The sequence below is a fragment of the Balaenoptera borealis genome (assembly GCF_965194805.1).
Source record: "Balaenoptera borealis genome assembly, chromosome: 2".
Classification (NCBI taxonomy): Eukaryota; Metazoa; Chordata; class Mammalia; order Artiodactyla; family Balaenopteridae; genus Balaenoptera; species Balaenoptera borealis.
Genome location: NC_138867.1, coordinates 17,231,897 through 17,249,117, shown reverse-complemented (window position 1 = coordinate 17,249,117; position 17,221 = coordinate 17,231,897). Strand labels below are relative to the sequence as shown.

Sequence of the window (17,221 nt, the reverse complement as noted above, 5' to 3'; positions counted from 1 at the left end):
TCTCTGTTTATGAGAATTCATATATTGGAGTGTTCCAGGAAAGCAGGAAGGGTGTTTGAAGGCTGCATGCTGCTTAGTTTAAAAAAAAAAAGGAAAATGGCTGTAACATATTTTTATTATGTTATTCTCAACCAGTGGTTTATTTTATTATTATTTGCATTTTAATTCTAACCTATACAGGGATGGATTTCTTGATATAGAGTAGACAATTTTCACATTTGGATTTCTGTCCTCTCATTATGTAGTATATCAAATTGCTTTCAAAAGTACAGTAGTGATGTTTACGTTTGCTTTTTTGTTCCACAGAGCCTTACTTACCACTTCTCATAATTGTCATAATAGAGATTCATAAACATATAATGCATAGGTAGATTAAAATGTATTTATGTATTTTGGGGATGCCATTCAAGATCATTTTTGTAAAGAAAACACTCATTCTACATATCTGTAATGCATTACAAAAGACACTTTCTTCACCTTCTACTCATGAATTATGCTTTGTTAAATAACTTGGCATAAAAGGCAAAGATGTTAATTTCATTTAAAAATCACACCAAATGGTGTAAAAGTATTAAGAAAACAACACCTTTTATATATTAATCAACTTGATTTCTAGAAGAAAGGCTAGTTAAAGTCTCTTTTTTGAGATCTGTGACTTGAAAATTAAGAAACTTTTGATAAATTAAAAATAAAACTTTAAAAGTATCCAGATAATTTATTCAGTGAACTGAAGCAAATATTAAAATCAATTATTCATCACAAATGGGAAAATTGAGACTCAAAATTAGATGTTTCACATAAGTGCATATTGTAAATAAATTGTCAAAAAAATGAGAAAGCCTCTGTTTTCTGACTTTCCTTCCATTGCTCTTACAATGTTGGAGCTAAAATGGTATTGCTCTTTTTTAATATGTTAGAAAAGTTTTTGAGTCATTTTAATTTAAATCAATGAAAAATGTATCTTTGCCCTTAAAAAATATTATACATTTTAATTTATATTTGCCAGCTGACTAAAATAAAATCCCAGTTCAAATCCAGTATAATTCTTACACAATTGGTGAGGTAAGTATTATTATTAACCCTAATTTATGGGGAGAGATACTGATAGAGAAAACCACCTTGCTCTGGGTCTTGTGATTTTTTTTTTCCATCCCCTACTTAGTTTTCTCAATTGCATAGAAGAATTATACTATGACTGATTATTTATATTCAGTTTTTTAAATCATTTATATTTTCATGTCAACCACCTTGCAATTCATTTAGGTCTACATTTCCATTTGTGCTGATTTGCAAGGGTGAATTTTATGGAGTGAGAAAGTGATTCATCTAATGTTTTTTTACTAGATGGGATAGCTATAATCTTGAGTCATTATATTTTTTTCTAAACACATGTTGAAACATGCATACATAAACATACAGCAAAACATGCTACACAGTTTTATGTGTTTTCAATAAGCTAATAATCTTAGTCAAGCTTTTCTCTCCCAAATCCTGTCTTTTGTCTTCCAGAAATGTTTCTCAAGTTTTACTTTATTGTCCAGTTGTACTAAAACCTAAGTCCAAGTCCTCAGCATTCCTTATTTGAAAATCGAAATATTTTCCCCTCTGTTCTTTTTGCCACCATCCTTTTCTTCCTTATACCTCTCTTGGCATAGCTGCTAGAATTTTGTGTAGTGTCATTCCCAAGCTTGAATCACTGTCTTGCCTGGAGGTAAAGACCACATCCTAGAGCATCATCTGAAGGCCTATTAAAACCCATGCAAGCTCTGATTCAGTTGTTAATATTACTCATGTTCAATTGTGCCAATCTTATCCCCAAGCGTGGAGTAACTTTCAGTGACATACATTTTCAGCCATCTTCTTTCCTCTATTTTACTTCTATTTTACTTACTAAACAATTTCAGTACATACTTGATTGCTGTGATAGTTTGTGAAAACTTTTCAACCCTAGGGAGTATTTTGTTGAAATTGTGTGAGTCATATGTAGTAGAAAATCGATGTACACAATGTGCAGTAAGTTGTATCACATCTAACAAAAGCAAAATAAACACAAAAACAAATAAACAATTTGCACTTAGAGTGGAGTCCCTAATAGATCAGGTAGTGTAAGAGATCATACTAACTCAGGTCTGGGCACATACTCATGGTCAATTTTTGAGCATTTTAACACTCCCTAGGGCTTCATTTTTGTTGTTTCTATGTATATATTCTTTGAAACGATATATATATAATATATATTGATATATATGTTCAATTATATATATACATATATAGTTGAGAATTAAAAATACAAATATGTATGTCCCTGTAAAAATGCAGCGTGCAGGCTTATGCCTGGCTGTGTGTATGTATGCTTGTGTTTATTTCCAAAAGAACTTGCATGTGTTCTTTTCCTATCATCATCACCCTGCAAAACAGTATAATTTGCATTCAGAGCAAATACTTAAAACTGCCATGTTTTGTAATGTATATAATTTTCTCTCTCTCGATTAGGTAGGAAATGGTTGCCCCAGTTCACCAACTGTGAAGACCTAGGATCACACAACTACAGCTTTGCTTCTCCAAGTGTTTCAGGATGTAAATGTAGTCTGACCTTTCCCTGCTGGACAGTTAAATCATGGACACGCTAAACAATTTAATTTGGAATGTCCTTCCAAAAGATGCTTTGGCTTCTCTCTCGAATGCTCACTAAGCATTTGTAGCTGACAAGGAAAAGGAAGAAAACTGTGAACTGGAAAGTTATCTTACAATGAAAATTACGAGCACATCTTGCATCTGTCCAGTCCTCGTGTGTCTCTGTTTTGTGCAGAGGTGTTATGGAACTGCTCAACACAGCTCCATCAAGGGGACCAGAAACCAAACCAAACACATCGAAGGTGAAACCGAAGTCCACCACCGTCCCAAAAGGGGATGGGTTTGGAATCAGTTCTTTGTTTTAGAAGAACATATGGGACCAGATCCACAATATGTTGGAAAAGTAAGTTTTTCTTTATTGGTTTGTTTTTTCCTCTCCTGGGAAATTGGGAGGTGGGATGAGGGTGGAGTTGCAGTTGGATTTGAAGAGACATGGCACTTTAAGTGAATTATGTTATAGAATGCTATTTCTTATTCTAAACATTTTAAAATAATAATTATAAAAAATGAACTTCACCAATCATGTCACATCTCCCTAAACATCGGTCCATACAGACTAGACTGAATGTTCTTTACCAGCATATTACTCTTTCTGTTCTCTCATGTAAAATGGAGACACTTAATTAAACACACAATTCAGTTATTTCTTCTTTATTACCATGAAGATATATTAGAATTCACCGTGTCATTTATTGGTATGTTGATACTTACAGTTTTTTTAATCTATTGCTATTGCACATGAGGCTAAAAAGAAGACACTATATACGGCATCTAATATATTTCTGCTAACTGTTACAGAGACGGTATTTGAATTTATGTCAGCCTTTAAAAACACATGGATATTTTTCCAATCCCCCAAATTAATTTCCATACAAATATCGATATATTTAAATATAGATTAAATATAAACTGGGTGTACAGGTTTTGTTAAAATCCCAAAAGAATGAAGTTGACAAAATGACCAGTAACTTCAGACCAACTTCCCTTTCTCTCAGAAATGCAGACAAGACAATTTAATGGCATGTCAAACCCTTTAGGAAATTGTGCGCTCAGTAATAAGGGACAGTTTAAGCATGTGTCAAGGCTCCAGGGTAAAGAATAGAGTGAGAAGTAGAGAGACCTTCTAATAGATTACTGATTGTTAGAAGCAGGCACACTTAGGTTTGTTCAGTACCTATGGGAGAAGCAGCAATCACAGCAGTAGAATCTTTATGACTGCAGGCTCAGTGACTTCTGCCTCCCTGCTTGACTATTTATTTTCACTTTAACACTGTTAGTACTAAAAAAAAAAAAAAAAAAATAGTACTCCATCCAAGCCACAGTGCTTCCCTAATGTGTAGGCAGTACAGGAGCACAAGCCATCTGTTCTGCCCCTCTTCCAACACGGACTGGGTGGCAGCTATATTTTCCATACAAGGCAGGAGCTACAGAGTCAGAATGTGAAACACAAAAAAGATCTGGAACAATTCTATCATTCTCTTATGTGCATATTAAAACAAGAAGGAAAACCCCTCATATTCATCCTATGCTTTTTTCCTACAGACTGTTCCATGAAGTAAATGTAGATAAATGTACTAAAGTAAAAACATAATATATTGAATTACTATAAAGTTATTTTTGTTATGAACTTCAAAATCCTTTTTCTATAATCCTCTCAATCCTTGAAAAGCAGGGAAACAAAAAAGGAACAGAAAAATGTTTCCTTTGTAGAGTACCAAAAGGAAAAAATATATATTATTAAAAAAATTTTTATGCATATTTATTGTCACTTTAACTAAAAAACGGAAACAAAAGTTGCTAGAAAAAGTTAGGGAAAGATCAGATAGCTTCTCATTTTTTGGTGGGTCACCTAGTTTGAGTGAAAAATGAAAGCTCAATCAGTAGATTAGTTGCAAACAGTCTTTCTGGGCTTGGGTGCCAATGAACATATGGTTGAGAGATTGTTAGCCATCAGGAGGTGGTGAGGGCTGTGAATCTGTTCCTTTGTGGAGGTTCTGCGGAAATCGGTATCCATTCTGTTGTAGTATTAACAGACAAATTTAAAGGGTCACACCCAAAGGTGTGGCCCCCCTACTCCCTATCTGACCTGGGGCCCCTCACTCATTCATAATCTTTCTACTCAATATTCATCTGCCTTTATGAGCAATTCTAACTTGATTGTGTGGATTCATTCCCCTCATCCATAACCCCCTGCATACGTACAAACACATGTACATACATACATACATATACACCTACATACATATATATGTACATACACAACTGTGACAGTTCAAAAAAACCTGCAAAATTCAACAATCCATATGTACTTATAATAACCTCCTGTTCCATTATTTTTATTAGAGAAGAGAATTTATATTTCACACTTATAAATACATTCATAATGAACGAGAGCCATATATTTTCAAAGTGTTCCTGAATAGAAGATAGAATCATTACAGTTACTATAAGCATGAGACGGGAGTACCTCCAAAGAGCTGAAAATTATCTCCTTTACTCCCTTCTGTCACTGAAATTCCAGCAGGAATTTTGTCAACAGAAACAAAATAATAATCATATAATACAAAATAATAATCATACAATACAAGATAATAATCATACAGTAATCCAATGCAATATTTGTTATTAAAATAATATATTTTCTACATGAATTATATAAGTTTGCTTCCAGTCATCCTTGAGCTCTGGATAGTAATTTTTTGTATCTATAGTTATATTTCACATTATAAAACAACATCTGAAACTTTTGATAAGAGCTCGAGCCAAACTGTTTTGATACTTACCAATTTCTTTTATATTTTTTATAATAATTTTCTTTGACTTTTCTTAGTGATTGGGTTTATTATGAGGGAATTTATTTTGTTGACATTGGTCAATATGCATTATTCACTACTAAGAGATTTTTTTTTTTTTAATGAGGCTAAGGCCATGAACATACGGCAGTTTTAATGGTACATAGTATAACTATATATACATGTATAATACGTACACCATCTCACCATTAAAATATATATATAATTATACATATATACAGATAAATATAATTGACAATCCATAATTTTTTTTCAGAGTGTAATGGCCATGAGAAATCAAATACCAAAACTAGTGTATGAATATATCTCACGGATTTAACCTCATGGACTTATTAAAGATCTTTTTAAATACTTGAAAGATTAGAGTAAGGAAGCTATAAGTAGTAAGTAAGTCCTTTCTTTTTGGAAAGAAAGGACTTTTGTTTGCAAGTAAGTCCTCTCTTCTTGGAAAAAATTATGGTAATGTCATTATAGTTTTACAACAAAAATGTTCTCTCTTTTCCAAAAATTATGTAAAAACTAATATAGACCATTTAATCTGTTTTTATTTTCAAAATTGAACAGAGCTGAATGAATTCCGTTATAACTAAGAACATAATTTTGTATAAAATATCACACACATCCTAAAGTGCAGGCCATGTATCACACCTAGCATTAGAGTAGACTCATTGCCTTCGTGAGATAGTAATGATTAGTGAGTAAAGAGCCGAGTTTGAGTTAAGGCTTCTCTGCTTATTATCTGTATTACAACTAGCAAGTGTCTTAATTCCCTGCATTTCTGTTTCCTTACACGTAATGCTGAGAAATACTGTTTGACATTTCTGTTACTAACTCAAGTGTGTTATAAAGTTTAGTTTATAGTTTAGATTATGGGTTAGTTAAACCATAGCCTGTGTGCAGATTCATCTAGTTGCATGTGCTGGTATTGCTTGCATATTAAAAAAAAAAAATTAACTATTGAAAAAATTTAAGCAATAATATTTTGTGATACATGGAAATGAAATGAAATCCAAATTCAGTTTCTGTAAATAATGTTTTATTGGAATACAGCCAGACTTACATTTACATATTGTATATGGCTGTTTTCAATCTACTATGGTAGAATTAGGTAGTGGCAAGAGAAATTACAGTCCACAAAGTCTAAAATATTTACTAATGAACATTTCCAGAAAATATTTGGAACCCCTCTTTGAGATATCTGCCTCACCTAGTAGACTGTGAATGCTTTGAAAGCAGGTTCTGGGACTACTTCATCTTCATTTGCACAGAATCTACCTCAGTGCCTATTGTAATGATCAAATGTGGTAATTCACTGGAAAGGGCTCCATAAACTATAGCCTTTTGTAGTCATGTTAATGGTTGTGATAATTATTTGAAATTATTGAGACAAAAATCTCTGTTTATAAACTCTCTGTTTATTCATCTCTGTTTATCAACTTGATGTTTTTATTTTTATTGTTTTGTTGCATTACATGCAGTAGTGTAATGAATGTCCTTTTACACACATCATTTAGCGTACATATAGGTGTATCTGTGGGAGAGATTTCCAGAGTGGGATTCTCATTTAAAAATAAATAAATCTTTAATTCTGGTAGATGTTACCAGATCCTCCTCCATAGGTGGTGGTGTATTTTGCACCTCTTTGATGTATGAGAATAAATATTTCTCTACAGCAGTGCCAACAGATAGGACTGTAAAACTTGGAATTTTACAAATATTATAGGTGAAAAATTGTATCTCTGTGTACTTTCAATTTACATTTCTGTTATTATGAGTAAAATGATCACCTTTTCATAGTTGAAGGGATATGAATATTCCTTTTTTACTAACTGACGCTTCAGGCCCTTTTGTTAGTCTTTTTAACTTATACTTGTTGATATTTACATAATAGATGAAATAATTCTTTGCCAGTGATGTTACCAATAATTTTTTCACAGTTGCCATTTGCCTTTTGACTTTGTTTATAATTTTTGCTTTATAGAAATGTATTATTTTAATTTGATCATTCTTAGCATTCCTTTGACTGAAATTACATTTTTATTTGGTTTGGATTCCTCTGAAATTTGAGGATTTTGGTGTTCAGAATTAGTGACAGTAGATTAAAAATGCATTCTTAAGGTATTAATATCTACAGTTTATTACATATACTAGAAAATATTACTTAATGAATAAAAAAGATGGTGTAAAAGTGGAATTGCTTACTTTAGAGATCAGAAATTATAATTTAAAATACACATGATTTCTTATTTTTGGACACTACCTACTGGCTGTATTGCATATATGTTTCATATTTACCAGTAGAATATATCCTAGTGTGCAGGTTGTAACTGCAAAGTATATTGACTCTTACTGGTACATGCTAGGAATATTTAAATATGTGTAACTATTAGAATTTAACTAAGGACATACATTGGAAATAATGTCTTTTAACACACAAGTGCTGGAAATGAGCTTCATATATTTCAAGTGATAATTGCTTGCGACTAGCTAGGTGTTCTGCTCCATAAATATATATTATTTTCATTTTAAAAACATTGAGGATGACTTCTTTAACCAAGAATTCTTGTATGAGAAATAAAGGAAACTCTATGTTTACTTCAGTATATCTTTAAGTAGATATTATCCACATTGCATTATTTAGTAATTAAAGAGAATAGAATAAAAAAATCATAAACAAGAGGTAAGACACCAAAAACTGTGTTCCTACTTAGTAGCATGTTTTAGGCTAAGGTACCTAATCTATTAACAATGTTACATTAGGGTTTGGGCTATATTGACATTAAATATATATTTGACAATAAAAGTTAATAAGAACTTAGATTCTTTTCAGGATAAACAAATGAATTATAGTCTCCGTCTTCACTTCCCTTCATTTATGGTGTATGTTCTTATAAGTGTTAGAATTTTTTCTAGATATAAACTATAACATGGAGAAGATATTGCTTACATCTATGAAGAATTTAGTTACTAAAATTCTACCTCTCACTCCCCTCTTTACCCATGTCCTACATGTGTGAGTAGCGAGGTGTAGACTCTAGGCAATTATTCCCAATTTGCTTTATTAAAACAACAACAACAACAAGCATATAGAGGGTAAGAAAGGAATTCTAGCAGTATAAAGGAACTAAGAAAACATCTTGCCAAATTCCTCAAGTAATAGAAGGCAATGATGCTTGAAACAGTTAAGTGATCTCTTCATGGGAAGGGGGATTAATTATGACAGTGCCAAAGAACAAATTGTAAGATATCTGATTCTTTAATGAAAGTCAGTTTCTAGTATATAGTGCATAAAATTCCCCTCTCATCATCACTGTTATTGCCATTAGTTTATATTTTTTTCTTTCTTTAAAAGAGCACCTTCAAATCTCTTTTAATATGAAGTACTGTAGCTTCAAATTAAATAAATGATTTTGAGGTTGAAGAGAGAATAAATCATGTATGAAGGAATGGGAAGGCTCAGGCTTTTCAGAAAAAGAAAAGATAGCTTTAATGTCATCATGAACTCTGAATTAAAAATTAAACACACAGCAAGAAAAGGTCCCAATTGTCATCTGATATTGTAAAGACAATAATTTTATGAATATTTTTACCATAACTTGTTTGAAATGGAAAACGTCCTGTATCAAAACATGACATTTGAATTTTACACAAGTGACAATGTGATGACATGATGTCATGTGAAATTAATTCATGGCATACAGTTCCATTATGGATATAGAAATTTCTCAATAGTCATCGTGGAAATTTAACTCTTTAGATCCGGTCCTAAAAGAAATTGGGTGCATAAAAGAGAAATTTGATTTTGCATATACTTCATTTAATTTGTAGTGATATAGAACCTGTTTCTTTTTTTTTTTTTTTTTAAGAGATCAGATTTCACTAAGTTTAATTTTACTTTTAGAGAAGAGTGACATTCTATCTGAACTGTTTAAAAATGTTGAAATTAATAGCATTAACACTCATTATATATAGTGTTTCTCAATGCTACACCAGAAAAATTTTAAGCATCATCAATACAAAGCAGTACCTATTATGAACACAATGTATGCATTTATTCACCTCGTGAACTTTTTATCACTGTGCAAATGCACCCACCTGTGTCTGTGTGTGTACGTGGGCTTGAGTGTTATCCATGGTGCTAAGCCAGAGGTGACTTTAACCCCTGGGGGTGTTTGGCAATGTCTGGACGCATTTTTCGCCCCTGATAAATTGTCTGTTTGTTTCATTTGGCATAATCACTATGGTTACGGCTCCTTAAAGGGTTCAGGAAAATGTCATAATGTGCTTTCAAATCAGAATAAAATATGAACATGAATATAGCTGTCTATATTAGTCTTTATATAAATGCAACTGCAAATAGAATTTATCATTTTAATTGGAAAAAAAAAAAAAAGGCCCACAAAGGCAAAAGGGCCAAGGGTCCCTGAAAGTTGTAATGTGGACCTGATTTTTGGTTGCAACAAGCAGGGATGTGGTGCTACTGGCATTTAGTTAGTAGAGGCCAGGGATGCTGCCACACATTCTGTAACACACAGGACAGCCCCCACCAATGAAGAATTATCCAGTGCAAAGTGGCAATAGTGCCAGCCTGGATCCGACATTGACACCCATAGAACACGTTTTTCTTGATCAAAATGTTTTTGAGTATATTGTCCATACTATTACATCACTCTAATGACATTTTACATGTGTCATTTATAATACACACACGAATGACTTTTAAACTTAAGTTTTTTAATGCAATCTGATGATTTATTTTTCTAAGCAATGATTTTATTCCATTGTTTATTTTGATTTCTAATATGCTTGGACTTGTTACTACCAATTTATTTTGTATTTTATGGGCACTCTGTTTTCTGTTTGTTGTTTTGTTTTTTTCTCCTTTTATTCTACTATAATAACTTCTCTTGGGATTTTTCTCTGCTGGTTTGAAAGTTTTATGTTTTATGTTTTTGATGTTTGTGCTCGCTCTTAATTTTTTTGTGCATTCTTGACTTCACGTCAAAACTTAGTGTCTCTATCAACCTCCTATACAATGACATAGAATGACCACATTTTGATTACATTATTGTGTTTTCTACTTTTTACATGCCTACTAGCCAAACTGTTTTTAAGCCACCCAGTCACTCATTCTTCTTCTTATTGTTATTGTTGTTAGTATTAATGTATAAAGTATATACTTATTTATATGTTTAACATATTTAACAACTTTTTTACTCGCCTTTGCTTCTATATCAAACTTCTTGGGTTCAGTTTACTTCTTACTGAAATATGAGCCGATTTCTTTTTAACAGGTACTTTAGAAAGCTTAAATTTGATACCAGTACAGTTACCCTAAACAATATGAATATCTTAGGATGTTTAAACACTAATCACTTTCTCCTTTTTCATATTATATTTGTCTAGCATCTTCTTTTCTCATTTTTTAAAAGAAATTTCCAGATTTCTTTAATTATTATTAAAGTCATTTAAACATTGTCTTGCTTAGATTTACCCAACTTTACCAGTATCTTTGTTTGTTACTGTGTCTACCACTGTTCTTTCTCCTGGTTTGATTTACTTATTGCCTATATATGGCCTTTACTTATTTATTTATTTTTCTATTTAGCCTGAAAGCAGTAAAAGCTTCCTTTCTTTCTTTATTTGAAGGATTGTTTCCTGTGTATAGGATTCTAGGTTGAGTTTTTTCATTATCATTTTATTGAAGATATATTTTATATTGGACCCTATATTTGCTAATGAGAAATCTGCTGAAATTCCATTTTAAATTTCATCCCATTCTCTTAGGTTGATTTCAGGATTATCTCTATGTCTTTTGTTGTCTGTAGACTTACTAATGTGCTTAGGCGCTGAAGATTTTTTTTTTATGAAGAGAGAGGACTTTCTATTTTTACTGGTCTATGTATTAATTAGCCAGAGCTTCCATAGCAAAATACTATAAACTGAGTGGTTAAACAACAGAAATTTATTGTCTCAGTTCTGGAGGCTGGGCGTCAAATCAAGATGTTGGCAAGGTTGGTTGCTTCTGTAGTTTCTGAGGGAAGGATCTTTTCCAAGCCTCTCTCCTTGGCTTGTAGATTGCTGTCTTCATGTTCACATGGTGTTCTCACTATATGGGTATCTGTGTCCAAATTTCCTTTTTTCATTAGGACATCAGTCCTCTGTAAAGATCCTATCTCCAAATAAGGTACTGGGGTTAGAATTTCAACATGTGAATTTTGTTGGTACAAAATTCAATCCATAACAGACTGAAATCAGTATTTTCTGTTTAATTATTAGGATTTTTGTACTTTACAGAAATATAGCATCCCATCTATTATTTTTTTGAATTTTCTTCTTCCTCATTTATTGTTTCATTCTAAAACTTCTATTTGATATAATTTCTCTCAGATTCATTTCTAGCATTCTAATCCTCTCTTCAACTAAGTTGAATAGTTAGTATATTCTTTGACTTAAACACAAATATTACCTTGAATATATTTTTAAATTTTTAGTTCTTTTTGGTTCCTTTTCTCCTTTTTATATGCAACCTCTCCTTTCATTTTGACCTCTGTTTCTTCTCTTATGACTTTAATTATTGCAAGCCACCTATTTCAAAATCTTGTTCAAATTTTATTATTCTTTTTGTGCTTGATTAATTTGCATATTTCCTTTGTCTATCCACAGTCATGGAAATTTGATCCTGGTATGCCTTTTAAAATTTTATATTCACTTGTCTTCAATAGTGTGTGATAAGTGGGAATGAGGATTTTGATGGGATTTCTCTAAAATATAGCTTGAGGAATATCCATAGAGAGTCACTTATTTTTTTGTTTCCTGACAACAAATTGGTTTCATAAATCTGAATAAATTTTATTTTTATTTAACATTTTTTTTTCTTTTTTTCTTTTTGTTAGTTGAAGTATAGTTGATTTACAACATTGTATTATTTTCAGGTTTACAGCAAAGTGATTCAGTTAAATATATATTAATTTTTAACTATTGATTCTTATCCATACCTTTAATGAAAACAGCAACAAAAGAACACTAGCAATACAAAAATAAATCTTGTATACCTTTCTTCTGGGCTGCAAGTTTGGGTTTCAGTTTATCACAGGAAACTTTTTTTCTACCAAGAGCTCTTAACAGGCCACAAGCTTCCTTGCTATTTTTTTAAGCTAGTGGGTAGATAGTCTAATTTTCATTTCATGGAGTTTGTTTTCAAGTAGTCTTGCTTTGTTCAGATATCTCCCTTCTAATTTTATAGCTTGAGGGACTGAAAGTCATAGTTTCTAATCTCTAGGAGATGTAAAACCAAATCTTCGTGCTCATGGCCTGTATCCAGTTTAATTTTCCCCAAAGGCATCTGACTATCTGCCAGTTGCAAATGACTTTCCTGGTAAAAATCTTCTCTTCCTTCCTTTCTCCAGTGAATTACCTTTCAATGTTTCTGTCTCAGTTATATTGTACTTTAAATTTATAATTGTTTATAGTAAGAGATGTCTTTATTAGCTTTGTCTGCCATTTTTATTGTCATATGTTACGTCAGGTTTTTCTTTACACAAAAACAATCTTTGGATTAGATAATCTTTTTAATATTTCTTCTGTATATAAATAATATTTTTTTTACCATGATTCACTATTTTCATGCAGAAGTAAAATGAAAATCCAAATACTCCCAAAATGTGAAAGAGTAGAAATATGCATTCCAAAAAATCATATTGTACTTCATAACTAATTGTGGACTGATTTATTTCAACATGTATTGGCCCTAAGGAAATGAATAGTTTCAACATAGGTATTAGATTATTCTCAGGAAATGTTTCATTATTTTATTGATTTTTATCCAATGAATATTTGAACATTTAATTGCACCAGACCTCACATAACAAAAGCATTTAGTTTGAAGTTGAGCCTAGACAGTCTTCAAATACATCTAGTTTTTACTTTTTTTGAATTTCATAAAGAAAATACCAGGCATTTGTTACAAGAATCACAGAGTGAAATATAATGAATTTCTTTCCTCTAGGATTATTTATGTTTCCTATATATATATATTTTTTAATGTTTTAGCCATCTCTGCTTTTGTTTTTTATTATTTATTTATTTATTTATTTATTTGGCTGCGTCAGGTCTTAATTGTGGCATGTGGGATCTTTCGTTGCAGCGTGCAGGCTCTTTGTTGCGGCACACGAGCTTCTCTCTAGTTGTGGCGCATGGGCTCTAAAGTGTGCAGGCTAAGTAGTTGTGGCACGCGGGCTTAGTTGCCCTGCTGCATGTGAGATCTTAGTTCCCCGACCAGGGATCGAACCCACGTCCCCTGCATTGGAAGGTGGATTCTTAACCACTGGACCACCAGGGAAGTCCCTATATATGGTTTATTTGTCACTATATTTATAGACATTAGAATGGTATATGGTGTGAAATCCTATTCTATGCTAAAAATAAAATAATATAAAATATAAAAAAATTAAAATATACTAACTTAATATAGTCTTCTCTTTGGTTTGCTTTGTTTGGAACCATAGCTTGATTTCAGTTTATTTATTTATTTTTTCAAATTTTTATTGGAGTATAGTTGATTTACAATATTGTGTTAGTTTCAAGTGTACAGCAAAGTGAATCAGTTATACATATACATATATCCACCCTTGTTTTAGATTGTTTTCCCACATAGGCCATTACGGAGTATTGAGTAGAGTTCCCTGTGCTATACAGTAGGTCGTTATTAGTTATCTCTTTTATATATAGCAGTGTGTATATGTCAATCCCAGTCTCCCAATTAATCCCTCCCCCCCTTACCCCTTGGTAACCATAAGTTTGTTTTCTACATCTGTAGCTCTATATCTGTATTGTAGATAAGTTCATTTGTATCCTTTTTGTAGATTCCTCACATAAGCAATATCATATGATATTTGTCAGCTGAGTTTATTTTGACAAAGGTTGAAGACTAGGTCATATTCACTCATTTAAAATTTATTGAATACATCCTCAGTTCTCGTCACTCTACAAGGCATTGTGTATATAGTGGTGAATGAAGGAGGTATCTTGGGAGACATTGACATTAAGCCAACATTCATACAAATAAATATTCAACTATAAACTGTGATGAGGATTTTGAAAGTATGTTGTACTTGTGTGTAGTGTTAAACTTAGATTGGGGGTGAGGGAAGAACTCTCTGAGGAAGAACAGGCCAGGATCGAAAAATGAATAGGAGCTAATCACACCAAGTTGATGCTATGCTTGTGTATGACATTTGAGAATGGAGGAGTGTCCATTATGAAGGAGTAACACATATAAAGATCCTGAAATGGGAAGGAGTTTGTGTATTTGAGGGTCAAAGAAAGACCGGGTAACTCCAATTTAGGTAATGAGCAGTAGAGAAGAGAGAGATGAGGCTAGACACAATAGGACATGGATATTACAGGGTCTCTGGAATAAAGAACTGTGGGCTTCATATTTAGAGAAATGTGAAGACATTGTTGACTTTAAGAAGAAAAGGATGTGGCATCAATATATTTGTTGCTAAGCAATCGCTCTTCTATATGAGCAACAGAATTGCAGGGAAAAAGAATTTCAGGAAAATCAAAGGTAGGTTTCTGTAAAGGAGCTAATATAGCATAAAAAAGGGGGTAATAAAGCATAGTTTGCTTATTTACTTTTCCATAATGATTTAAGGGATACTATATTTATGGACCATATAATGTATTATCGACTCAGGGCAACACTTGACACATACTTGCAACACATATATAAGTAGCAAGAAGTAGCGGAAGGAACATTGGACAGGTAGCCTTGATTTTTCTACTATGTAATTTTTTGACCTGGGTAAATCCAAACTTTCAGAACAAAGTTTTATTATGCACATTAAAGAAGTGAATGAATGAGATGATTGCAAGAATCCTATTTCATTTTGAAAGTTACTGCTTCAACGTAAATTCAACTGTTAAAAAACTAACAGCATGCCATACACTGTGCTAAATGTGGATATTATACTAATGAAACATACAATCTCAATAATTAATGAAATGAAGGCAAGAAGAGGTGATTTCAAGAACAGATGATAGCATCACAGTACTAGTGGTGCAGTAGAGGTGCTAAACATAGTGGATCATGGTGCAAGGGGAGGAGTAATATACTTGACTTAGCTCCATTTAGGGAACGCTCCTCAGAAGAGGAAGAATTTGAACTAATATTTTGCCATCAATAGAAAATGGGACAGGTAAAGTATATTGGTTAAGAGAGACCTGCACTGGAATTTTAGGAATGACATATCAAAAGTATATAAGTAGAAATTAAGGATATACAAGCACAGCAGTTGGAGCACAGATCACATGTTGAGAAGTGGAAGTGGGGCTGAAGCTAGACAGCATGACAGGCCACCGAGGGCCAGTGCTGGTTGGAGATTCAAAGGAGAATATAGTTTATCTCCAAGTGTTTGGGAATGAATTGAAGGATTTTCAAGTGTGAAGTGACATGAGACATACAGAACAAGTTTGAAGGCAGAGAGGATGCTTTACCATTGCATAAATCTAGACTTGCATCTGGTAATTGCAGAATAATTGGAGAGAGTAAATAAATTAAAACTTTTTTATTTTAGGATGTAGAATTGACAAGACTTTGCATCTGTTGAGAGTGAGAAAGGGGGATGCAGGGCTGTTTGAAGATGTTGGGCAGGCACCTCCTTAAATTGGGGGGCGACAGCTAAAGAGTAAAGGAGGAGGATCACGTCTGGGAGTGACGGTGATGGAGCTAGGTTTGGATAGTCTATGTCCCAGGTGCTTCGTGGGCATGCAGGTGGGCAGGTATGGAGAGATGCAGAACACTGGAAGAAGGATGCAGGCTAAAGGGTAGAAATGGGAGATACTGGGGTTTAAGTGGTGATTGAAGCCCCGCATCAAAATTTAGGGAAACATACATGGACTTCTGGCTCAGAATGGAATTCTGTGGAACAAAATGTTATAAGGGAAAAGAGAAAACTTGGTCTAAAGTTTGCAAATAAAATTCAAGAGGACTTAGAAACAATGGAACAGAAATGGAATCAGAGTCGATAAATAGGGAGAAAAATCTCAAGAAGGAGCAAGCGATTGACGAAATCTGAAGCATGAGTGAGAATAAAATAGCACTGTATTGTATACTTACAAGATTGCTAAGAGGGTAGAATTTATGCTGTTCTTATCACAAATAATAATAACAACAACAAAAGAGGGCAGGAGGAACCTTTTAGTGGTGATGGATATGTTTATGGCATAGATTGTGGTGATGGTTTCATGGATGTATACTTATTTTCAAACTCCTCAAGGAGTACACATGTATAAATATGTATAGTCTTTGGGTTTAATCATACGTCAATAAAGTGGCTTTAAAAAATGAGTAACAGTAAAATATTTAAAAAATGAGAATTGTATTTCCACAGCTAATTTTTTACCCAGGAAGTTATTTTCTCTGAAGAACCTTATTATTTACAGGAGGCTGGCCCATATTCACGAAGATCCAGTAGTGATAGAGAAGGAGGCGGTAAATTAACATGAATCCATGTAGTCTTTACTTATTCGTAATAGAGCTATTCAACTTCTTCAGAACATCTAGTTGGTGCCCTCTAGCCATTACCAATCCATAGCATCTAAAAATTTAGGTATTCCTCAAAATGCTACTCATCCTGAACTCTTCTCATCTGCCTTAGTGATTGACATGTCTGTGTTGGTTAGTAATACCCTGCTGGCTGTTGAAGGAAACTATCTGGAACTAGTTTAATATGGGAATTGATTTGCCAGCTTGCATACCTGAAGAGTAG

The 17,221-nt window shown here is 32.9% G+C and overlaps 1 protein-coding gene across 4 annotated transcripts in view; it reads left to right on the top strand.

Moving 5' to 3' along the window:
- Positions 1–17,221, top strand: part of CDH18 (cadherin 18) — a 577,532-nt gene that overhangs the window by 254,407 nt on the left and 305,904 nt on the right. For all 4 annotated transcript variants that reach the window (XM_082380804.1, XM_082380803.1, XM_082380806.1 and 1 more), the window contains exon 2: positions 2,494–2,977. In XM_082380804.1, coding sequence (XP_082236930.1) covers positions 2,750–2,977 — 228 coding nt within the window. In that variant the 5' untranslated portion in view covers positions 2,494–2,749. The remainder of the gene's footprint in view (positions 1–2,493; positions 2,978–17,221) is intronic.